Raw genomic sequence first — 25,930 nt, 5'->3', positions numbered from 1 at the left:
TGTAGGCCTCTGGCAGTGATTATCCTGTTACTCCTTGCACAAAAGAGCAGATACCGGTCCTGCTGATGGGTTAAGGACCTTATATGGCCCTGTCTAGCTCTCCCAGAGTAACTGCCTGTCTCCTGGAATCTTCTCCATGCTCTTGAGACTGTGCTGGGAGACAGAGCAAACCTTTTGGCAATGGCACCTATTGATGGGCCATCCTGGAGGAGTTGGACTGCCTGTGCAACCTCTATAGGGTCCAGGTATTACCTCATGCTACCAGTAGTGACACTGAGCCTAGCCAAATGCACAACTAGTGAAAAACAGTCAGAAAAGATGAGTAGGGAAAAAATGTCGGTTGCTTCCACCTCTAAAGCCCTTCCTGTTTTGGAGGTTGTCTCATTGTTCCCCATCTAGTGCACCTGTTGTTAATTACATTAACACCAAAGCAGCAGAAACTGAATAACAACCCCCTCTGCTACTTAACTGTCTGGATCAATATCCCAGGAGTTTAACTGACTTAATGCTATACTCTGAATAAAAAGTGTTCCCTTAATTTTTCTGAACAGTTGTGTATATTATATATCTATCTATCTATCTATCTATATATATATATATATATATATATATATATATATATATATATATAGAGAGAGAGAGAGAGAGCGAGAGAGAGAGATTATAACATTAAATATTATTAGAGTTTGTGAGTATAAGAGCTTTGATTACTGATTGGGTCAAGCTGTGAGGTGTAATCAGGTATAATGTGATTTAAATGGCTTTGGATCTGTTAGTGGTATGCTATAATTAAGCACCTTTTAGCATGAAGCGCGTTAACATTTTTTCCTCATCTGTGTGTTGTGATTCTATGGATATTTTAATCATTGCAATAAAGAAGCCGAAATTTTACTGTCATTAATGTTCGGTCATTCATCCCTGCCTTCTTGATTTTCTACAGTACAAGCCAGACTGGCACCTGACCAGTTTTTTTTATTGCTTGTTTGGGTGAACTCACCTGGAGCGGTGTGTGGAGTATGGTGATCTCTACCTCCAAGTTTGTTCTGGAACCTGGACAAACCTAACCCTCCAGGTAACTCCAAAAACTCCAACTACACCTCCAGATCTATTACAGAAAACAGTCCAGTTCCACAACTGCTTAGAAGTATTTCTTCTCTACTACAGCCACTTTTGCAACTGCCAAAACACATACAGTATATGAAACTCTGCAGCTGCCAAAACACATACAGTATATGAAAATTAACTTTTCCTTGAAATTTTCTAAGGAAGACTTATTATATTTTCTTCAAGTTTTTCAACTCTAATATTCCTTTCTAATCTTTAGAAATACGTGTACCACTGTCAGCTGGACTTTCTGTGAAAGAACCAGTGCTTTAAGTGGGCCGGTATGCACTGGTACTCAGTACCGCCACTTCCAAATATGACTCTTGAGCATACCGCCACCTCTCCGTGCGCCTTAGCGTACCAGTACTCTAATTTTGGACATCTGCCCCCTAAATTGCCCCCCCCCCAAGAATATTTCCCACTCCAGAGCCAGAACAGTCACCACCAGTGAGTCCCCCTGCTCCGGAGTCCCAGCCCAGGCCAGGGGGGGGGGGGTGCTCTGTGGGGACCCTGATGTGGGGTGGGGGGGGCGACAAAATTTATAGGCTATAATAGAGTTCCGGCACCTCTTTTGGGCCACTTAAAGCACTGGAAAGAACCTATGTTCAGATCGATCAGGGCAATATTTCTACATGACATCGCTATTACAATCGTAATAATATACAATTTTCAGGCATTTTACACAACATAATAGTAGTATATAGTGAAAATTAAATGTCATTATTTGCTCTGCCAATAAATAATACGTAGCATACTGGCCTATGTGATCTTAAATGTATAAAAGCCATAGGTAGTAAAAATAACAGGAACAGAAAGTCAGCTCTACATCTCTGCTCCATCTAGCTTCAGTAACTCAGCTCAAGTAGCTCAGCTTTGTCAACTCTAGTTGTTTCTGCCCCTGTGTACCCCTTTCTACCCGCATCTCTTTAGACTTAGCCAAAATGACAATTCTGATAGGGGTGAATTTTAGATTTACCTAGATCCGAGGTAGGACTTTCATGTCCCAACAGTGCGGTATCTACTGCTTTAAGACTGTCAAAATCTTGGTGTTTATTTATTTAAACCAAATCGACTGTTCACTTTTCAAGGGAATATTCCCTAAAATTAGTGAAAGAGGTGAAGCTTTGCTGACTTCCATCATTCACCTGTGTGCAAGCAAAAATACTGACTTCTTTTTTACCTTGCACGTGACAAGGTATTATTGGCAAAGTAAATTTTCACTACATTCACTAAGCCAAGAGAAAATTTTGACAAAAAGCTATGGTGGGAAACTAAAGTCAAAATGTTAAAGTTGTGTATTTGAACATGAGTTTTTTTTTTGCTAGTAAAAAAGTAGCTCTTTGCTTAGCAATCATGTTTCAACACATAAATGGGCACCTCCACTATTGGGGATTGGAAGATGTCCACAGATATTATTAGAAAGGTCGGGCTTGAAAATCAGGCTTGCATAATTAAGAAACTTTGGAAAATGATGGTTGCGGTAGTAAAGCTTGTATAAACCATATGGTATTTCCTATAAAACATTCGGTATTTACCAGTAAAAAGATGAATTTATTGAAATGTAAAGACTATTGTTTTTGAATTCTATTACCATGTCCTGAAGCAGATGAACCTTCTTCAGATTGCCTTTTCCTATCATGCATCTGTGATAAAACAAACATTTAAGATATATATTGTTATATATATTATTTACAATCACCATCCTAAACAATCATAAAACAGGTGAAACTTTTTTAATTTATTCATGTGATTACCTCATTTACACCGTATTCTCATTAACTTAACAAATCTGCATGAATACATTATTGACATCACAATATAAAAAAATATTGCGATAAAAAGGAACAGCAATTAATAATAAAGCACACCTTCACTCAACAGTGTGCAAACATTTTCCTCAACCCCAATCCTTTCCCTGCACATCAAAAAACAACCCACTGTTTTGTTTTTTATTATTAGGTTTTTAATTACCTTCAATAACATTTTTTTTATACTCGTGGTTGATCCATCTCTTGCCTCAATTCTAACCTAGGCAAAAATTTTGTAAAACCTTCTCCTACAGCTTCCTGGGACAGGCTTCAGGTATTTTCATGATAGCTCAGTAAGGGTCCATTCACATGGGCTTTCCGATCAGGTCCACCTGTCAGATTCTCCGGTGGACCTGATCGAATGCTCCATGCATCCCTATGGAGCAGCAGATGTCAGCGGAGACTGATGTCTCAGCTGACACCCACTGCCATCTGATCTGATCCTCTCCGTGAAATTCAGACAGATGGAAATCCTATTTTCCATTTGTCTGGAAGATCGGGTTCAGATAGGATCAGATGAAAAAGGACAGGCGGTCCGTTTTCATCCGATCTCCCATAAAGGAGAGCGGGGATCTGACAGGTCTGTCTCTGCAAAGTAAGCGGAGACAGACCTGTCATCCGCCTATAAAGCGGGGATCAGCGAATCGATCCCCCGCTGAGCAAAACGGAGTCCCCCGGGGCGGAAAGCCCATGTGAAAGGACCCTAAGATTTATCTGGTGCTGCATCCTCTGGGGGCTGGCTGCAAGAAACTTGAATAGACAGCTGGCTCCTGATGACTAGAAGAAGGAAGATGGAACAATGTGTGCAGTGGAGGAACATTGGGGAAAAACAGGACAATGCAAAATCCCTGGGCTTGTCAGTATGCTTTTCCTAGATAAAAAAAGTAGGTGCAATATTGGGAATGAATGAATTAGGAATAAGTGGACTGAAACTAAGGGGCCAAGCCCAACCCCTGAAAAAACAACCTCACACCATAATTCCCCCCTCCACTAAATGATTTAGACCAGTGCATAAAGCAAGAGCCATAAAGACATAGATGAGCGAGTTTGGGGTGGAGCAACTTGACTTGCCTGCACAGAGTCCTGACCTTAACCTGATAGAACACCTTTGGGATTAATCAGAGTGGAGACTGCGAGCCAGGCCTTCTCATCCAACATCAGTGCCTGGCCTCACAAATGCGCTTCTGGGAGAATGGTCAAACATTCCTATAGACACACTCCTAAACCTTGTGGACAGTCTTCCCAGAAGAGTTGAAGCTGTTATAGCTGCAAAGGGTGGGCCAACTCAATATTGAACCCTACAGACTAAGACTGGGATTCCATTAAAGTTCATGTACTTATAAAGGCAGACGACCCAATACTTTTGACAATATAGTGTACATCTAGCTTTTACAAGGATATATTAAAACTATTGAAAATATTAGTTTTGTGTGCTGGTGGTACTTTTGTCTATAGAGCAAAGAGAGATAACCAGAAGCACAGAGCAGTTATGTTGCGCAGTGTCATTATCTCTTATTTCAGAGACAAAATGGCAGCATATTGTCGCTGGATACACAGGCCAGAACCTTCAGGCTTATAGTTGTCTAGTTCATAATATATAATTCTTCCACAATATCTGAGCCGACAGCTCCCTGTTTTCTGAATGTGTCTTCAAGCTACTCATCAATTGTGAACAATTATTTTAAATGGTGGAGTCTGGAACTGTCAGGTTTGGGATAATGACCCTTTACATGGTGCTTAGTTGCATCTATATCTGAGCAAACACAGAGACTGTCCAATGACCCTCTCCTCAGAAAAACAGCTATTGTTGATCATCCATGAACATTAGTGCTTATATGTGTATCCTGAACTATTACACCTCCCGATGCACGGTGCACACAGTGCATTTAGCCTAAAGGTTCTATTGACCTGACAATTTCAAACTGCATTTACAATTCAATGGGTGATGCACTTAATAGGAATTAATGGAAGCTGCAGCATCAAGGCTCGCTGACACTGCTATGCTCTTTGTGAGGCATGTTTAGCTAATTAAATTGAACTCATTTCACACATGCTGTCCGTTTGTCCGTTTTTCATCCATCCGTTGACGGATGAAAAACGGACATCAATGCATCTCTATGTAAAAACGGATGACAACTGATGATCATCAGTTAACATCCGTTTTCATCCACTTCCGTCAATGTCCGTTTTTTTGAACGGATGAATGCCCTATTTTTCATCCGTCAAAAAAACGGATCGGACGAAAAACGGATGACAACGGATGAAAAACTGATGTTAACTGATGACAACGGATGACAACGGATGAAAAACGGACGACAACTGACGAAAAACGGATGAAAAACGGATGAAAACTGATACATTTGACGTGACTGAACTGATGAACTGAACGGACTGTATGTGTGAAAGGGGCCTAAGGGTCCTTTCACACGGCCGCTCCGTGTGTCCGCAAATCATCCCATCCGTTTGCGGATGATTTGCGGACATAATGTAAGTGAATGGCACTGCGGATATCAGTGGAATACCATTCGCTGACATCCGATTTTCCTCCTTTCAGTTCTGTTCCGTTTTTACGAATGGAACAGAACCCCATTTTTTCTTCCGTGTAAAAAACGGAAAGGAAGGAAAATCGGATGTCAGCGGTGTCATCCGCTGACATCCGCAATGCCATAGACTTACATTATGTCCGCATATCATCCGCAAACGGATGGGATGATATGCGGGCATATGGAGCGGATGACAGAAATGTGTAAAAGGACCCTAAGTCCTTTGGCAGAAGCATTGTCTGTCACTGTAGAGATGTAGTAGGTGACAGGGAGAGATCCTTTTTCAGAAGTAAAATGATCCCTCAAAAAATTAGAACAAACATCCCAAAGGAGGACAATGAATGGAGACAGCTTGGTCTTACCCACAAATAAGAAAGTTTCCAAACAGTCCGGAAGTCAGGATTTCAATGTGCTGTGATAGTCTAAGCACTAGTGATGGGCTTTATGTTTGAGTCGAACGCTGAACACACGAACACCCGGGGCGCTCAGGGGGAGGTTTGCCTGCCTACGAGCGCCCCATAATGCACTTCACGATTGCAGTGCACCTGACCTGTATGCTTTGGCCAATCACAGCACAATGTCCTGTCAGAGCCATGATTGGTCAAAGGCAGGGTGCCTTTGGCCAATCATGGCTCAGGGGCTAAGTCCACGCCCCACACTATATAAAGCTGCTGCTTACACTGCAGCCTTGTGTAGTGTGTTAAGAGTGGAGATTAGGCAGGGTAGTTAGTGGATTGTGCTTTCAGTCAGTTTAAGTTAGTCAGTGCAGATTCTTGTGTAACACAATGTAGTGCAGTCAGTGTAGTGTAGTGCTGTGATGATTCTTGTGTAACACATTGTAGTGCAGTCAGTGTAGTGCTGTGCTGATTCTTGTGTAACACAGTGTAGTGGTGCCATTGAAGTGTTGGTGTATACAACATGGCTGTGTCACCCCAGTGATCCCATGTTTTTTATTTTTCTATTGATATATTTTTTTTAATTTATTTGCATTTTTTTTTTTTTTTTGCAGCATCAGGTTTTGTTGCTGCAATATTAGTACTCCCCCTTCTGTGTTGCAGGTGCTCTTCCTTCTGCATCACCAGTATTTTTTTGTGGCGCAGCAGCACTAATAATATTTAGGGTATAATTGCTGTCCCCTCCTCTACAGCACAGGTGCTATTCCTTCTGCGTCAGCAGTCTGTTTTTTTTCTTGTTTTTTGTTTCCATGGTACAGCAGCACTAATAATATTTAGGGCATAATTGCTGCCCCCCCCCCCTTCTGCATCACATGAGCTATTTCTTCTGCGTCAGCAGTGTGGTTTTTTTTTTTTTTTCGTGGCATAGCAGCACTAATAATATTTAGGGCATAATTGCTGTCCCCCCTTCTGTGTCACAGGTGCCATTCCTTCTTCATCAGCAGGGGTTTTCTTTTTTGTGGCACAGCAGCACTAATATTATTTAGGGTGTAATTGCTGTCCCCCCTTCTGCATCACAGGTGCTATTCCATCTGCATCAGCAGGGGTTTTTTTTTTTGCTTTATTAGGTTTTCTGTATTTAAAAAACTGTAATAAAACGATTTATAGTGCACCAAGCACAAAAGTATTGCACCCAAGCACCATATTTCCATCCCATATTCTATAATAAAAAGTTATAAAAACCCCCCCAAAAAATCCCCATCATGTCCGAAAGGCCAACAAGGAGAGGCAGACGCTCACAGGCAACTAAAAGAGGGCAAGCAGCCTCTGTGCCCACAGTGAAAAGTGGTGGTCGCGGACATGGTGCATCCTCTGCAGGCGGTGCTGGCTGTGTTATTGAGCCACAACATGCAAAAGAGTTAGTGGAGTGGATAACTAAACCGTCCTCATCCTCTGTCACCCAGGCTCATACTAGTTTGCCTTCCCTGCAGCTGTCAAAGCGACCTATTTCACAGGCTTCTTGTCCACAGCTACTCCTTCCGTAGTCCCACCATCATGCACGGAGGAGTCACCTGAATTATTTGTTCATAGTGTCAGTTACATGATGCTGGAGGATGCGGAGCAATTTGAATGCTCCGATGTTGGTTAACGGGTTGAGGAAGGAACTGACGTGAGCCTAGAGAGAGGTGGTGACAATGACGGTCACGCAACTATCAGTCATGTTCCAAAAGCTGCAGCATACTGCCAAATTTGCTCCAGTGACTAGGAGAGAGGGGATGATGAGGTCACTGAATGTACTTGGGTGCCTGAGAGAATAGAGAATGAAAGTGAGGAGGAGGAGGCACAACTCCAACAAGGCAGGATGTCCTCCATGGGCCGGCTTAAGGGCAGCCACCCTATTGCATCACACCATAGAGCTCCACAGGTGCAGGGCGCTGCTAACTCCCCGCTGACTTCCAAAAGTTAATTGGTGTGGGCTTTTTTCAATACATGCTGTTTGCAATCTCTGTCTGAAGCGGATCAAGCGTGGCCAGAACACCACCCGCTTGGGCACCACATGCTTGACAAGACATATGATGGCCTGCCATGCAGTCCTTTGGCAACAGCACCTGAAAGACCCACATGATAAAAAAAAATGCAGACTTCTCCTTGCTCCTCATCGGGAATCTTTACCCCTCTTTACCCCTACTATACCTAAAGTCTTCTCAAAAATATGCTATATGAGAGGGATGAAAGTATAGTAATGGGTGCCACAGGCACCCAATCTGCTAACTGATTTCACCACCAGGCAAATTTTGCTACCCCAGTTGCTGAACCATAAAAAAAATACTGTCCCAGCCATCCACATGCTCAGCGTCTAAAGACTGGTTTGGCCAAATTGCTAGCACTACAACTGCTGCCTTTTCATCTGGTAGACTCTGCCCCATTTTGTGAATTTGCGGAATGTGCTGTACCACAGTGGGAGGTTCCAAAAATGAATTTCTTTTCACATAAGGCCATTCCAGCTCTGTACCATCATGTGGAAGGCATTGTTTTGGCCTAGTTGGACAGAGCGGTCACCAGGAAGGTTCACATTACTGCTGACTCATGGTCCAGCAGGCATGGTCAGGGACGTTACTGGGTAACTCTGCTGGCAGCTGGGAAGGAATCAGTACAGGGTTCAGTGCTGGAGCTTGTTCCGCCACTACGCCTCCAAAAAGCAGGTGGTGATTATGCCACATTTGTCTGCTCCAACCCCTCCTCTTCTTCTTCCTCTATGGCCTCTTCTGCTGAATTAATCTCTGAACCAGCAGTGCTCCCTAAGCGTTCAAGGGGCTGCGCAAGCAGTCAGGCTAAAAGATGTAATGCAGTGCTTCATTTAGTCTGTCTAGGGGACAGGAGCCACATCGGAGCAGAGATTCTGTCAGCTCTGCAGTGGCAGGCTCAGAGGGGGTTGACGCCATTGCAGCTTGAGCCAGGAATGGTTGTATGTGACAATGGCACCAACCTTCTCTCCACCCAACAGGGACTCTTGACACATGTTCCATGCTTGGCACATGTCCTGAATTTAGTGGTGCAGCATTTCTTGAAAGGTACCCGGGCTTACAAGATCTTCTGAGGCAGGCCAGAAAAGTCTGTGGCCATTTCTGGTGGTCATTCAATGCCAGTGCTCGGCTGGCTGACATTCAACTGGAATTCAACCTGCCCACCAACCGCTTTGTTAGTGACATGCCCACCAGGTGGAACTCAACATTGGCAATGCTGCAGCAGCTGCACACACATCAGAGGGCCATAAATGAGTACCTGTGTTAATATGGCACAAGGACAGGCTCAAGGGAGCTTGGCTTCTTTTCGCAATGCCAGTGGCTGCTGATAAAGGATGCATGCACTGTCCTGTCACCATTTGAGGAGGCCACAAGGATGGTGAGCCGCGACGATGCATGCATCAGTGACACTTTGCCTCTAGTCTTCCTCCTGGAGCACACGCTTCGTGGAATCATGGACAGGGCACTTGGAGCAGAACAGCGGGCGGAAGAGGAGGACTTCCTTTCCTCACAAGGCCCCTTTTATGCAGATACCATTTCTGCAGGGCCACAAAACACACAGAAGGAAGAGGAGGAAGATTGTGGCAGCATGGATGTAGAGGATAACATACAGCAGTCTTCAAGGGATGGTTTCCATTCCCCAGAAACCCCAGGAGTAGTACGTGGCTGGGGAGAGGTTACTCCTAAAAATGTCATCCTTAGTGACCCAGAGGACTCAGAATCTCATGCCTCCTCAAACTTATGCTGCATGGGCTTCCTGATTCTGGAAATCGTGCAAAAGCACCCGAGGATTCATGGTATCAAGGAAAGGGATCAGTGACATCTTATGAGCATTAAAGGGCCCCGGGCAATGCAGTGCACTGGGGCCCCGCCTACACAATCACCCACGAGAATAAAAATGCAAATTATCAATAAGGCGATATTTATTGGTAGATATTAATCTTAGAAGAGTCCAATGTTACTTCCACCTTTCAGTGGAAGTCAGAAGAGTGTAAATCTTATGAACTGCTTATTAAAGTCAAAGTGTCCAAATCCGGATATGAATATCCATATGAAAGGAAACGTTTTTTGTTCCAATGTGAAAAGTTCTGTGTTTAATTTTATATAGCAGGGTCCATTCCTGCGCCCATTAAGAGTATCTGTGAGGGGTTACAGTCTTCATGCACCACCAACACACAAGGTCCAATTTTTCTGCACCTACATAACAGGTGCATGTACTTTCAATTTCTGTTTAAAATTTTTAACAGCAGGGCTCGTTCCTGTGCCCAGCAAGAGTAACTGTGAGGGGTTACAGTGTTCAGGCACCCCTAGGATTGGGTGAACGGTTTGGGCCGAGCATAAGTTTGGCCTAAACATCGACCCATTCAGGTACTCGCCTAACACCTTAACTTTCTCGGCACTTATCGGGATGTTCGCCCACCGAGCGCACACAGTCAATAAGTTGTTAAAGCTTCCCTGCTGAGAGCTAAATTAAAAAAAATAATTGTAAAAAGAAAATGTAAATTTTAAAAAACTGGGGTAAAAACAGCTTGGGGGACCCTTTGGAACTTGAATGGCTTTTAAGGGGAACCCCATGACAGAATTTAAAAAAAAAAACGGCGTGGGGTGCCCCCAAAGCACCTTGTCCCCATGCCTCCTCCTGACAACCATGGGCTGTGGTTGTGGGGGTCTGCAGGTGGGGGCTTTTTGGGATCTGGAAGCCCCCTTTAACAAGGGGGCCCCCTGATCCTGCCCCCCCTATGTGAATGGATATAGGGTACATCGTACCCCTACCCATTCACCAAAAAAGTGTACAAAAAAATAAACACACAAGACAGTTTTTGACAAGTCCTTTATTTAAAAATAAAAAAATAGTGTCCCCCCCGATGTAAATCCATCGTCAATCACGTTGGTGCGGCGGGCGGCATGATTGACGATGGATTTACATCAGGGGACACTATTTTTATTTTTAAATAAAGGGCTTGTCAAAAACTGTCTTATGTGTTTATTTTTTTTTGTACACTTTTTTGGTGAATGGGTAAGATGTACCCTATACCCATTCACAAAGGGGGGGGGGGCAGGGATCTGGGGGCCCCATTGTTAACCACTAAACCGAGGTACCTGGTTGTACCAGGATGATGCCTGCAGCTGCAGGCATTAACCTGGTACTGTTTTTTAGAGCTGCCGGTCAGCTTTCAGGAGATAACAGCCAATGCAGCTCAGCAGCCGCTCGGCCGTTATCCCAACAAGAGGGAAGGGACGTCCTCCCCTCCCTCCTTCCGGTTTACTCGGCTGCTACATTGAAGTGCAGTGGAGGGGTCTGGGGTATTTTAGACCCTCAATCCCCCCATAAAGAGTACGTGTCACTGCCTATTACGGTCACAAGGGATGTTAACATTGCTTGTGACAGCAATAAAAGTGATCACATTTTTATTTTTTTTAAAACGGTGCTAAAAATAAAAAAATTAATAAAACAAATAGGGAAAAAAATTTTTAAAGCGTTCCCATTGCTGTGAGTGAAAATGCATATGCAAGTCACGCCCGCAAATAAAAACAGTGTTCAAATCGCCACGATCGCCAGAGCGAGAGCAATAATTCTAAAAGAAGACTTCCTCTGTAACTATAAACTGGTAACCGTTAAAATTTTCTAAAGAGTCGCCTATGAAGATTTTTAAGTACCGTAGTTTGTTGCCATTCCACGAGTGTGCGCAATTTTAAACCATAACATGTTAGGTATCTATTTACTCGGCGTGACATCATTTTTCACCTTATACAAAAAAATTGGGCTAACTTTACTGTTTATTTTTTTAAATGTAGTGAAATGTAATTTTTCCCAAAAAATTGCGTTTGAAAGACCACTGCGCAAATACCGCCTAACAACAAATATTGCAATGACCGCCATTTTATTCCCCAGAGTCTTTGCTAAAAACATATATATAATTTTTATTTTTTTATTTTTATTGTTTCACTTTAAGCATCATTAAAATCACTGCTGCTTTAAAAACAATTGTTTTAAAAACATTATTTTGCATTGATACATGTCCCCCAGGGCAGTACCCAGGTCCCCATACACTTTTTATGGCAATAACTTGCATATGTATAAGCCTTTAACTACTTGCCTTCTGTGCACTTAAACCCCCTTCCCATCCAGACCAATTTTTAGCTTTCAGTGCTCTCACACTTTGAATGACAATTGCGCGGTTATGCTACACTGTACCCATATGAAATTTTTATCATTTTTTTCACACAAATAGAGCTTTCTTTTGGTGGTATTTAATCATCTCTAGGTTTTTTATTTTTTACAAAAAAAAAAGAAAAAAGACAGAAAATTTTGAAAAAAAAAAAGTTTTTCTTATTTTTTTGCGAGTAAATTTTGAAAATAAATAAATTTTTCTCCTTCACTGATGTGCGCTGATGAGGCGGCACTGATGGGCACTTATAGGCTGCACTGATGGGCACTGATGAGGTGGCACTTATGGGCACTGATGAGGTGGCACTGATGAAGAGGTACTAATATGCCGCACTGATGAGCACTGATAGGCGGCACTGATGAGCACTGATAGGCGGCACTGCTGGGCACTGAGAGGTGGCACTGCTGGGGACTGAGAGGTGGCACTGACGGGCACTGAGAGGTGGCACTGACAGGCGGCACTGATGGGCACTGGCGGGCGGCACTGATGGGCACTGGCGGGCGGCACTGATGGGCACTGGCGGGCAGCACTGGCGGGCACTGGCGGGTGGCACTGATGGACACTGACGGGTGGCACTGATGAGCGGCACTGATGAGCACTGATGGGCAGCACCATCAGTGCCCACACTCAGTGCCCATAGTGCTGCCAGTCAGTGCTCATCAGTGCCTAGATGAGCAGGCACTGATGGGCACTGACTGGCAGCACTATGGGCACTGATTGTGTGCACTGATGGGGGGCACTGATGGCGGGCACTGTGGGCATTGAAGGTGTGTTTGGTGTACCTCTAGTAATCAGGGCACTGGTGATCGGTGCCCTGATTACTTTTTTCTGTGTCCCCGGCGCTGGGCAGCTCTCCCTCCTTCCTCACACGCAGGCTCTGTGTGAGGAAGGAGCGCTGGCGATGAGAGATGATCTCATATGTTTGCATATGAGATCATCTCTCATTGGACGGTCCGATCACGTGGGACATGGGACACGGCCGACACAGATTTTCCCCGATGCGCGCTCGCGGGAGCGTGCGGGGAGACTGTTTCTGGGAGGCCGTATAAAAACGGCCTCCTGAAAATGTGAGTCCGCGCTGCAGCCGTATATAGGCTGTAGCGCGGATGGGAGAAGGTTAAATGTAGGACTTTTGATTTTTAATGTTCATATCTTATAGACTTTAACCTCCCTGGCAGTATTCCCGAGTTTGGCTCGGGGTTAACTTTCAGTACCAAAAGCGGTAACCCTGAGCCACATTCGGGATTACCCCAGAAGCACACTCACCTTACCTGTGATCCCCCGCCGTCCTCACACTCTCTCCCTGCTCTGTGCTTAGCAGATGCTGGCACTTTCCTTCCGGTTCCCTTCCCTGCGAGCGTTGCGACGCAGGGGGGTGGAACCGGAGGCAAAGTCAAAAATGCAAATACACAAATGACATGATACAAAGTTGTGATCCTAACTGATCACACTGTATCATGCCATTTTACCACAGGATTGCACCTGGTGACTTTTCCAATGCCTGTGCCTGGAAAATAGAGAACGACCACGGCATCCAAAAAGCATTTTTTGCGCAAAAGCGCTTTTAGACGAACTGAAAAACAGCGTCAGCGAGTTAATTGGAGAACAGAGCGATAGCAATTCGTGGGAAAATTCATCATCAGTTAAGGAAAGTGATGGCAGTGATGATTCTGATGTCTCTTTCTGGCACATAGCTTGTGGAATTTGGGAAGTATATCAAATGATTCTTCTCAATTTCCAATGGAGCTATGTGCCAGAAAGAGACATCAGAATCGTCGATGTCGTCACATTCCGTATCTGATGACGAATTTTCCCACAAATCGCTATCGCTCAGTTCTTCAAGTAACTCCATTTTGCTGTTGCTGTTTTCCAGTTCGTCTAAAAGGGATTTGGCGCAAAAAGAACGCTTTTTGGATGCCATGGTCGTTCTCAATTTTCCAGGCACAAAGAACTGGAAAAGCACAGGCAGGGCACCAGGTGAAATCCTGTGGTGAACTGGCATGATACATTGTAATCAGTTAGGATCAAAGCTTTGTATCATGTCATTTGGCTTATTTACATTTTTTAAATTGCCACCGGTTCCACCCCCCTGCGTCGTAACGCTCGCAGGGAAGGGAACTGGAAGGCAAGTGTCAGCATCGACTGGGAGGACAGCGGGAGGATGGCTGGAGGACGGTGGTGGGGGACAGCGGGGGAGGACGGCGGGGGATCGCAGGGGAAGGTGAGTTTTAAAATATAAAACAACAGATTTCCATGCAAAACAATGTACCGTTTTTAGCACAGAAATTCTGACATAATCAGGCCGCCAGGGAGGTTAATGGAGCTTGCATGTTCGCTAGAACTTTTTCCCTGTTCGAGATGTTCTGGTGCAGAGGGGGTGTTCGGCCCATCACTACTAAGCACACATGCCGCAGAGCTAGACTGATATCTGAGAGTGACAGTTGAAGAGGGACAGGGGTGGTCCCTGTCTGAATAGACCTGAGCTAAGCAAGAAGTCTGAGTGTCAGCAGACTGCAGATCCAGACTGGTGTATGATGGAACTAATGTATCAGGGATGATGAGATTGAGGCAGCTCTTCCCTTGCTGCCCCTCTAAAAAAGCGATTCATGGTGGATCACTTATCAGAAAACATTTGACTGGGAGGCAATATGTCGCCTCTGCACTGCCTGTTTTAACATTGTAAGACCACAACTGCAACTGAGTGCCATGCATCCACTTGAATGGGTCACATTCAGTGCCAGTACTGCCCTCAGGGGGTATAATGGGACAATCCCTAAGCAGAACACTGTTTTTAAAAAGAGGGCAAAAAAAGCCCTAAAACATACACAGCTGAGTGGACTAAAACCTTGGAAAACTCTCCATTTCAATTTAAATCTTACTTTACATTCAATTGAATGGAGAAACTGGGAAAACATAACAAAGCGGACAAAGACAGTGGAGTTTACACTGTGATTTTTACCTACAGTACATAAAAATCATGCATATATGTGTAGCCCTAACATTTACATATTGTTTAGTTTACATATTGCTTCTTAGCAAATGTTTATTGATGATACTTTGTTTTTGAAAGATGCCCTGGATTAAATCTAATTATAGCGAAGAGCAAAAAGTTTATATTTCTCATACAGATTTGTAAATGTTCCCTTATATGATCCTCTGTCAGTAAATGCAATTAGCAGCCCTGCTTAAAGCAGACCTCCTACCTGACATAGATGAAAACTATTTAGTAGCACCTCTACACTCTAAAATTGCTACGTATAATCAAAAAAAAACACTCTAAAAAAGCATATTCTTGTGAGATTTGGAATCCTAGATGGCAGGGAGTTACGTACCTTGGAATACAATAGTTCTGCACATCAGTTTTCAAGGTTTATAGATGTTAAGAATGTCCTCTCATCGAAACGCATCAGCCACTTTCATCTCTGAGGGTCATCTGTAGTGCACCAAAAAAAAACAATGTTATATCAAGTTTTTTTTTTTTCACTGAGATTAAGGCCTCGTTCACATTTGAGCGATTTTCTGCTTGAAGCTTGTAGCTCTAAAACATTCAACGAGCCAAATTCTATTCATTTTAATGGCCCCTGTTCTGAAGCAAAGCACCTGTCGCTCAAAAAAAAACACATGAGCTTCTTTTTTGGCAGATTACAAGCATTTTTGGGATCATAGACTTAAATAGAAACGCCTCAAAACATGTGACCTTTTTTTTTTTTTAGGAGCATTTTATTTTCTGCTCAAACAGCAGCTCTACGCCCCAAATTTCCTCCACCTTTCCTCTCCCTAGTGTTTTCTATTGGCTAAACAAAAATGCCTGAAGCTGTAAAATGCTCTCCACCCCAATTTTCCTCCACCTCTCCTCCCCCTAGTGTTTTCTATTGGCTAAACAAAAATGGCTGAAGCTGTAAAACACTCTCCACCCCAAATTTCCTCCACCTCTTCTCCCCCTAGTGTTTTCTATTGGCTAAACAAAAATGCCTGAAGCTGTAAAACGCTCTCCACCCCAAATTTTCTCCACTTCTCCTCCCCCTAGTGTTTTCTATTGGCTAAACAAAAATGCCTGAAGCTGTAAAACACTCTCCACCCCAAATTTCCTCCACCTCTTCTCCCCCTAGTGTTTTCTATTGGCTAAACAAAAATGCCTGAAGCTGTAAAATGCTCTCCCCCCCAATTTTCCTCCACCTCTCCTCCCCCTAGTGTTTTCTATTGGCTAAACAAAAATGGCTGAAGCTGTAAAACACTCTCCACCACAAATTTCCTCCACTTCTCCTCCCCCTAGTGTTTTCTATTGGCTAAACAAAAATGACTGAAGCTGTAAAACGCTTGTAATATGTTTCTAAAATGCTTATAATACACTTCTAAAAATGCTCAAAAGCTCTCAAATAAAAATGCCAGTAAACCGCTAAAGCACAGGTGTGAATGCAGCCTAAAACTGGAGAGTGCAAAATCTGGTGCAGCGCTGCATAGAAACCAATCAGCTTCCAGGTTTTTCTTGTCAACACTTAATTGAACAAGTTTTGAGTAATTGGTCTAGCAGACCAAATACAGCGCTTGCTTATATAAGTTAATAAATATATTGGTAAAAAATATAAATCATCAATTATGGTGAATATGAAGTGCAACAGTGTTTGATAAAATTAATAAATCACAAGCAATAGTAGATAAAAGGATCTGGTGACTAAAATTGCTCAGATATAAATATACAAATATACAAAAAATCTTGGTAAAATTCAAAGTTCAAATCATCAATTTTCAGTGGATATAAAGTGCTGCAAAATTATAAAATAATAAATAAAGTGACTAATAGTGCTCAAGTATAATTAGGCAAATGTCCTTAATGAAAGTGATTTTCCAAAGTTCATACAAAAGTGCTCGTGCTCAAACTTGATAGATATGATCTCAGCTGTTTCTTATCCCAAGTGGGTAATAGGTTGGGTCACTTACCAACTGAAGTGGGTACTGAATGCCATACGGCACCAGAACCAATCAAGCTTTGTAAGCCCCCTGGGCTAAATGGATCCCCTTGAGATGTTATACCATGGGCTGGCAACGGCCCCTCAGGCTCCCTTGGTACACGATCCGATCCAATGTGGGGAGAAAGAATGCTCCAAATAGTGTAGTATTTAAAGTTTAGGCAGTTTATTTACCCAATTCGTGGGTTTAAAGCATTTAAAAACATGCAAAAGTAACATTGGTGGTCAGCGGTGCGGGCTGCACGTCCTCCTCACGGAGCTAGCTTCCAATGTTACTGTTGCATGTTTTTAAATGCTTTAAACCCACGAATTGGGTAAATAAACTGCATAAACTTTAAATACTACACTATTTGGAGAATTCTTTCTCCCCACATTGGATCGGATCGTGTACCAAGGGAGCCTGAGGGGCTGTTGCCAGCCCATGGGATAACATCTCGAGGGGATCCATTTAGCCCAGGGGGCTTACAAAGCTTGATTGGTTCTGGTGCCGTATGGCATTCAGTACCCACTTCAGTTGGTAAGTGACCCAACCTATTACCCACTTGGGATAAGAAACAGCTGAGATCATATCTATCAAGTTTGAGCACGAGCACTTTTGTATGAACTTTGGAAAATCACTTTCACTAAGGACATTTGCCTAATTATACTTGAGCACTATTAGTCACTTTATTTATTATTTTATAATTTTGCATCACTTTATATCCACTGAAAATTGATGATTTGAACTTTGAATTTTACCAAGATTTTTTGTATATTTGTATATTTATATCTGAGCAATTTTAGTCACCAGATCCTTTTATCTACTATTGCTTGTGATTTATTAATTTTATCAAACACTGTTGCACTTCATATTCACCATAATTGATGATTTATATTTTTTACCAATATATTTATTAACTTATATAAGCAAGCGCTGTATTTGGTCTGCTAGACCAATTACTCACAACTATTTCATTAGTTCCTACAGCAGCTGCTATCTCACATATTTATATTATTTATATAGATTGCACATTTACCAATTCACCCTTTCCCAGTGGCGCGTGGTAATATACCTACTATATTTTTCTTAAGCACTTAATTGAACAAGCTGAAGTTAGAATCTGATTGGCTACCATACACAGTTGCACCAGATTTTGCACTCTCCAGTTTCAGTAAATCAACCCCTATGCTAAGTTTCTTCTTATTATTATTATTATTAATTTTTTTATTATTATTATTATTTTAATACATGATTTATATAGCGCCAACAGTTTGCACATACTAACCTAATTACTTTCTCTTTAAGGTATCAGTGGAAGGTGACATTTATTGTCTCAAACTACATTTGAGTTTAATTGGATTTAGAGAACATGGTTGATGTGAATAAGAGTGTACCAGAAATTAGGTGAGGTTTCTGTAGCAATTCTAGTTATATTTCATATGATGAATATATATTTGTTATAATCCATTTTACCATATAATATAACGGATTATGAATACTAAATTCTAAATTAAAGAGCTTAAAAACTACTAAGAAGAGCAAATGTTGAGGAAAGCTCTTACCAGAGCAGTCTGCATGATTACTGATGGAATCAAGCCAATCAAAGAAGAAACTTCTTTAGGGTTGTCTCTACTTTTGTACTTCTTTAACACCAACCAAACAACCCTTAGGACTCATCAGCATTCTTGAGCGTCGATGCTACTCACATCTCATCTTTAAAAGGCCTTATTACAGACTTTGGAACCGAAATGAGTTGCTAATAGTGATGTCGTATTAACAATCAGTTAGATTATCACATTAAAAGACGCAGCATAAACCGAGCTACATTAGTCCACCATAAATATGAATGAAGTTGCTCTTCTCTATCACATGAGTATCAGGGAGTGACATGCTTTTATAACAGGAAGAGAGCATTTCCCTTTCATATACTGTATACCGTGTTGAACTGATGCCTCTAAATATGCAAAGAACACCATGCGCTTTTCTGTTGAGAGCCCTGCTGACATCAGAAGAAGGTGGCTCAAGAAGCTTCTGAAGTCTATAATATTGACTGGTTATAATGTAAATGTTTTACATTTTCAGCGAAATAGACAAGCAATTATAAGTCCAAAATAAGTTAAACAGAGCAGCAAATGATCATCTCCAATGTCTGTAACCCTTTATTATTGGTGTTAATGTGCCAACAGAAAGAACGGTAGCCAACGGATTTCGGGGACCAAGTATTCCCCGTTCTTCAAGGCTTGGGCTTAAAGGATACATTTATCTTCAGGAGCCTGTTACGTGTTACACCCATATAAGGGTGTGACATGTTCCTCTGCACCTACCTCCCGCTGTTAGCATGCCCCTCTCTGTGACAGCTAACAGGGGGATCTCCTTCCTGCACCCACTGTCACTTTTTGAAACAGCTCGGAAAACAGCCCGACTCCGCCCGCACAGCCTCATCATTCATTTACAGATTCCTGTCAATGAAAAAATTGTGACAGAGGTACTTGTATTATGAATGGACTGCGAGCCCCCCTGCTCAGCACGCTTGTAGTTTATTCAGAATTCCTCAACCTTTGTAACTGAAAGCCTATACAGAGATATGGGTACAAAGCAAGAGGGAGACTGTGAAGGAGCCTGACATTGCACCCAAGATCTGCTGATTGTGGGTTCAATGCTCTGCGTGTTCCAGTTAAAAAATAAATAAATAATAATAATATTAATAATAAATGCACCTTTTTATATCTGCAAAAATACTTGCATTTATTTATTTTTTTAAGGTAATCTTAGCCTTTAACCGATTTCAGACCGCCCGCCGCAGAAATATTGCAGCAGGCTGGCCCTCCTGCGCGAACCGCCATAGGTATAAGTCGGTTGCACGGCTGCAGCTAGCGGGTGAGCACGGGCCGGAGACCACTCAGCAGTGTGGACTCCGATGCACGGGGCAGGTGGCTCCGATTGCCGCGTGACACCCGTGATCGCTCCCCGCTGAGAGAGAAGAATGGTCAGCTGTTGTAAACACAGCTAACCATTCTTCTCTCTGGAATGATCACAGAGCTCCTGTGATCCTTCTATATAGAATTACAGGTCTCTGGGATCATTTCACAAGCCCCGCCCCCATACAGTTAGAAACACGCCCCTAGGTACACATTTAACCCTTTGATTGCCCCTGGGTTAACCCCTTCCCTGCCAATGGCATTATTACAGTAACAGTGCATATTTTTTAGCACTGATTACTGAAGTAATGTCACTGGTCCCCTCAAAAGTGTCAAAAATGTCAGTTAGGAGTCTGATCTGTCCGCCTCAATGTCGCAGTCCCGCTACAAATCGCAGATTGCTGCCATTATTAGTAAAAAAAAAAAACAATAAAAATGACATAAATCTTTACCATAGTTAGTAGACGCGATAACTTTTGCGAAAACCAATCAAAATACGCTTATTGAGATTTTTTTTCACCAAAAATATTTGTAGCAGACAACAAATTGGCTTGAAATGTTAAAAAAATTTTGATTTTTAATTTTTTTTTCTGGGAATGTTATATAGCAGAATGTGAAAAATATTGTTTTTTGTTTTTTTTTCAGAATTGTCGCTCTATTTTTGTTAATAGCGCAAAAAATAAAAATCGCAGAGATGATCAAATACCACCAAAAGAAAACTCTATTTGTGGGAAAAAAAGGACATTAATTTTATTTAGGTAGAGCGTCGCAAGACCGCGCAATTGTCTGTTAAATTAACATAGAGCCGAATCGCAAAAAATGGCCTGGTCATTAAGGAGGCAAAACCTTTCGGTCCAGAAGTGGTTAATGTCAACATTTCTCATATGGACTGTATAGAATATCCTGAAGTACAATATCTCTCAAAAGAAGTACCTGCGCCATCTCAATTGGCTTGTACTTGAGATTCTGGTAGGAGTTTGTATGGAATAAAAATTTTAATTGTGTACCAGTGGCATGGTGGACAGAAGATTTCCTAATAGACTCTAAATGTAAAGAAAACTCAAACTGTGAGAAAATGTGCAGCAATTATTTGGCTGGCATGATTTCAGAAAAGTAGCAAATGTGTTCTCATTTCTGTGCGTTGCCTAGAAATACAATTCAGTCACAGTTAATAGGAGGCACCTCTTGCCATTTTCCAGCTGACATAAGAAAAATGGAACTGCAGAAAGGTTAGTAGAAGTTAGATGTATGAATATTACCCTAACAGAAATATACATCATGCAATGGTTTGCTAAATTGTGGAAATAAGCATTTTTTTCAATAGGCATTCAACACAGAGTTGGTTTATGCCCACAACAGTATGCCCTGCAGAGAGTGACATATGGACTATGTGGACTTTTTATTTTTTTGCTAATAAAGCATATGCAATATGTCATACCAACTTACTAACTGCTAAAACCAATTGCCACTACTCCGTACTCTTACTCTTAGGTCTGCCACCTATGATGCAGTTGACCATGCACTCCCCTTCAAATAACAACTCTCCTTTGACATCCCAGATTCTGTTCTATTCTGGTTCTTCTACTAACTATTTCAGCACACCTTCAATGTCACCTACAACATTATCTCCTTCTCTCCTCTTACTCTTTCTTTAGGGGTCCCCCAAGCCTTTGTCCTCAGACCTGTTCTGTTCTCCGTCTAAATCATGGGTGTCCAACCTTTTGGCATCTCTGGGCCACATTGAGTGTAGAGAAATTTTCTCGGGCCGCATATAAAATATATGCTATAGTTAAGGTAGATAAGCAATAAAATGCCGCTGTGCCCTTCCTGTGATGCCACCCCTCCCCCCCCCCCCGCACTAATTTAACACATACAGAGAATGATGAAATTAAATGGAATCAGTATACAGAGGTTTACTTCTTCTGAGAGATATTAAAGGAACACTCTAACCACCATGACCACTTCAGTGATTTGAAGTGGTCATGGTGGTAGGAGTCAGAAACACTGCACATGCTCGCCTCCCCCCTCCCCTCCGAGGCAGCCTCTGCCTACCGTTAGTTGGAAGCCACTGTGTCCATGCCCCCGACCCGACTTCCTTCCTCCCCAGCAAAAAAAAAATTGTCAGGGGGCAGTGTGACGCATTGCCTGGGGTTCCGGGCCGCATGTGGCCCCCAGGCCGCAAGTTGGACATGCCTGGTCTAAACCTCCTCCATGGGTCAGTTGATTACCTTCCATGGCATCCAATACCAACTTATATATATATACCATAAAACTACTGATTCACTCCCTGGTTTCCTCATGCATCGATGATGGAAAATTCCTTCTCATTGACTTACCCTTACACAGACTATCCCCCTACAGCCTATAATGGATACCGCTGCTGGACTCATCCACCTTACAAGCTGTTAAGAAGCCACTGCCCCCTCTTCTACTCCCTCCACTGTCTTCTGCTAGACTAATGTACAAAATTTAAAATATTAACGCCATACAAAACTGTAAACTCTGACCCAAGCCACCAATCTTATTTTATATCAACCAAATTGTCCACTCCACTCGTCCCAGGACTTCGTCCTTTCTTGCTTTTTTGTCACTTCCTCCCACGCTTGTCATCAGGACTACCCCAGATGTTTTCCCATCCTCTGGAATTCTCTACCCCAATCTGTCTAATTATCTCCTTCTTTGTCAGCCTTTAGGTTATCCCTGAAAATTCATCCCTTCATGGAAGTCTATACCTCCTTAAGCTATAAACGGTATGATTACTTTCTCACAGTTATTACCTTTTGCATTACTTGCCCCTCCCTTTTAGATTGTAAGCTCTCACAGATAGGGACCTTCTAATTCTCTTGTATTAAATTGTATTAACTGTACTGTCTCCTTTTACTTTGTAAAACCCTTCACAAACTGTTGATATTTTATATATCCTGCATAATAATAATCATTTGGCCATAAAATCATTACAGGGCAAAGATCTTAAAGTCCAAATGAGCCCTCATATTTTAAAAAGGGTATGAAGTCAGGATGCATAAAAAGTAAAGAATCTCTGTGCTTATTTTAAATCTGTTACTGCTTCGCTAATGTATCAAACTATCCTGTACTGGTAGCATGCTGGAGACCCAGCAGTCCAGGTCTCCAGTGACTCAACACACCATCTGCACAGTGCTTTAATCAACAATGCAGCTTTGAAAACATAAGCATTGTTGATTGGAGCACTGTGCCATAGGTGCATTGCACCACTGGAGACCTGGTCCACTGGGCTTTGTGTGGGATTTGCTGCCATTAAAGGGCAGGTTCATATAATAGTAAAGTATTAAAGTAGAAATATAGGAAAAATATTTTACTTTGAACAGGGTAAGGGAGAGTTATGACCCCTTTAAGGTTTGTTTTTGCCATCTGTATCCCATTGGGGAGATGTAACTTCACTTCCTGTCCCATAGCCAAAACAGGAAGTGAAAGGAAATCCATGCAAATTGAGGGAGTTCCTTGGGAATCCCCAAGTCACAAGAACTAGTGTCCTCATTGGAAAATTTTCCCTCTATTACTTTTCTGGGGACAACCCAAAATGTGGGGTTTTCTTTTGCTTTCAAAGATAATGGTAAACAGGACAAATAGGCTGAATCTCCTTAAAGGGGACACAGAGACAGCAATAGAAATGGACAGGGGTTCTAACCAAAACAACAGCAAAAAAAGTTTTGCCTTTAGTTATACTTTAACACAACAAAAGACACATTCTTTATGTTCATGCAGCTGTACTGCATGTCTATACTTGTCTTAGGTCTACTATTCAGAAAATGTTTAAAGTGGTTTTAAAGGCTGAATGTTTTTTAATGCATTCTATACATTAAGGTAGAAAACCTTCTGGGTGCAGCCACCCCCCCCCCCCCAGTCCCACTTATACTTACCTGAGCCTCATCTCAGTTCAGCGATGTGCATGAGAGCAGTGGCTCTTTCAGGTCTCTCTCCCCCCATTGGCTCATACAGAATCACAGCCAGTGAGCCACGCATGGTGTGTGAGCCACGCTCGGTGTGTGCTGAGCCAGGCTCAGTGTGTGGATGGACAATGTCTATTTCCACGAGCATGGCTAAGGAGAGAGCCTGTTCGAGTGCCCCCATAGCAAGAGGCTTGCTCTTGGTGGCACTCCATAGGGGGGAGGAGCCAGGACCACTGATGGTGGACCCAAAAAGAAGATGATTGGGGCTGCTCTGTGCAAAACCACTGCACAGAGCAGGTAAGTATAACATTGTTATTAATTTAAAAAAAAAAAAACCTTTAGCCCGCATTCACACTACCGCGGCACGACTCTGTACTACTTCGGGGGCGACTTGTGAAGTCCCGTGCACCGCGACTTTGGCGCAACTTGCACGGACTTCATATAATGAATGTCTATGCAAGTCGCTCCGAGGTCGCCCCGAAGTAGTACAGGACCCTTTTTCTAAGTCGGAGCGACTTGTGTAGTTCCTATTAGAACGGCTCCTGTACCAGTTAATGGACCGCGAGGGACCGCGACTTGTCAGGCTGACAAGTCACATGACAAGTCACCCTAGTGTGAATGGACTCTAATGGACCACACACACTATAAGATTTTCTGAAGACTTTTTCCTTTAGACTTACCAAAACCATATAATATGAGGTCAAACCTAAACACTTTCAATTTGTATGCAATCTGGCAGGCCCTCGCACTACATAGAAAAGGTAAATCTGAAGGAAATCTAACCACAAAAGATGGATAGTGTGTATCCAGCTTTACAATCACTTTAACCACTTTACCACTAGAGGATTTTGCTGTCTTACGTCTGGGCCACTTTTTGCAAATCGGCACTGTGCGATTTTAATGGACAATTGCGTGGTCGTGCGACGCTGTACCCAAACAAAATTTATGTCCTTTTTTTTACCATAAACAGAGCTTTCTTTTGGTGGTATTTGATCACCTGTGCGATTTTTACTTTTTGCGCTATAAACAAAAAAAGAGCGTTTATTTTGAAAAAATAACAATATTTTTCACATTTTTTTATATGAAATTCCCCCCAAAAAAATGTAAAAATCTATTTTTTTTTAAATTTTTGGCCAATTTGTTTTATGCTACCTATGTTTGGAAAAAAAAATCACAATAAGCGTATTTTGATTGGTTTGCGCAAAAGTTATTGTGTTTACTAACTAAGGGAAAGTTTTCTGTCATTTTTGGTGTTTTTTTTTTAAAGCGTAATGGCGGCGATCTGCGTTTTTTTTGCGGGACTGCGACATTGCGGCAGACAGATCGGACCCCTGACTGACATTTTTGACACTTTTGGGGGTACCAGGGACATTACTACAGTAATCAGTGCTATATATATGCACTGTTACTGTAAAAATGACACTGGCAGGGAAGGGGTTAATTTTTATTGGAGAGGGAGGGGTTAATGTATGCCTGGTGCTTACTGACGTGTGGGGGGGGGGGGTGACTGTGTGACACAAGGACAGATCGAGGGTTCAACTATGCTGAACCCTGCAATCTGACCCTGCCTGTCACTTCAGAGATCCGCCCGCTTGTGTTTACACAGGCGGGCGGATCTCTACACTCGATTCCCCGACGATCGGGAAAGAGCAGCGGCGATCGCCGCTGCTCCTCCCCTGGCCCGACTCCCGCTGTGACTGAATAGAAAGGGGAGTGTCTGATGACGTAGGTCTACGTCGTCAGATGATAACGAACCACTTTGCCGCAGTAGGCTCAACGTGAGCAGACGCAAGTGGTTAAGCTCTGCCACATCAGCTGCTAGGGGGCTATATCATGCTTTTAGCTGACTCTGGGTCATAGCAATACAATAGTGAATGTACTACTGTGACTCTAAAGGGAAATAAAACCAAAGAAAGGTTTAGGGCATACTTTTACTGTTTTAAAGTGAACTTCATGCAAACAACTAACTACACAGATTCATACACATGAGAGTTTTTTTTACATAGCAAAGATTTATTTCTCTGTCCATTAATTCCTGAGTTTTACACAGCCATGCCACACAGCACAGTCAGCCTATAGACCTCACTTTTCTT

At 42.5% G+C, this 25,930-nt stretch overlaps 1 protein-coding gene across 1 annotated transcript in view; it reads right to left on the bottom strand.

Moving 5' to 3' along the window:
• The window catches only part of ZDBF2 (zinc finger DBF-type containing 2), a 70,035-nt gene that overhangs the window by 27,501 nt on the left and 16,604 nt on the right, over positions 1 to 25,930 (bottom strand). The window contains exons 2-3 of the mRNA XM_082262001.1: positions 15,376 to 15,476; positions 2,696 to 2,747 (exon numbers count right to left, since the gene is read on the bottom strand). Coding sequence (XP_082118127.1) covers positions 2,696 to 2,747 — 52 coding nt within the window. The 5' untranslated portion in view covers positions 15,376 to 15,476. The remainder of the gene's footprint in view (positions 1 to 2,695; positions 2,748 to 15,375; positions 15,477 to 25,930) is intronic.

Source organism: Pelophylax lessonae, assembly GCF_965119305.1.
Source record: "Pelophylax lessonae genome assembly, chromosome: 6".
Taxonomy (NCBI): domain Eukaryota; kingdom Metazoa; phylum Chordata; class Amphibia; order Anura; family Ranidae; genus Pelophylax; species Pelophylax lessonae.
Note: the sequence above shows the minus strand (reverse complement) of the source record. Positions and strands in the feature narration are given on the sequence as shown.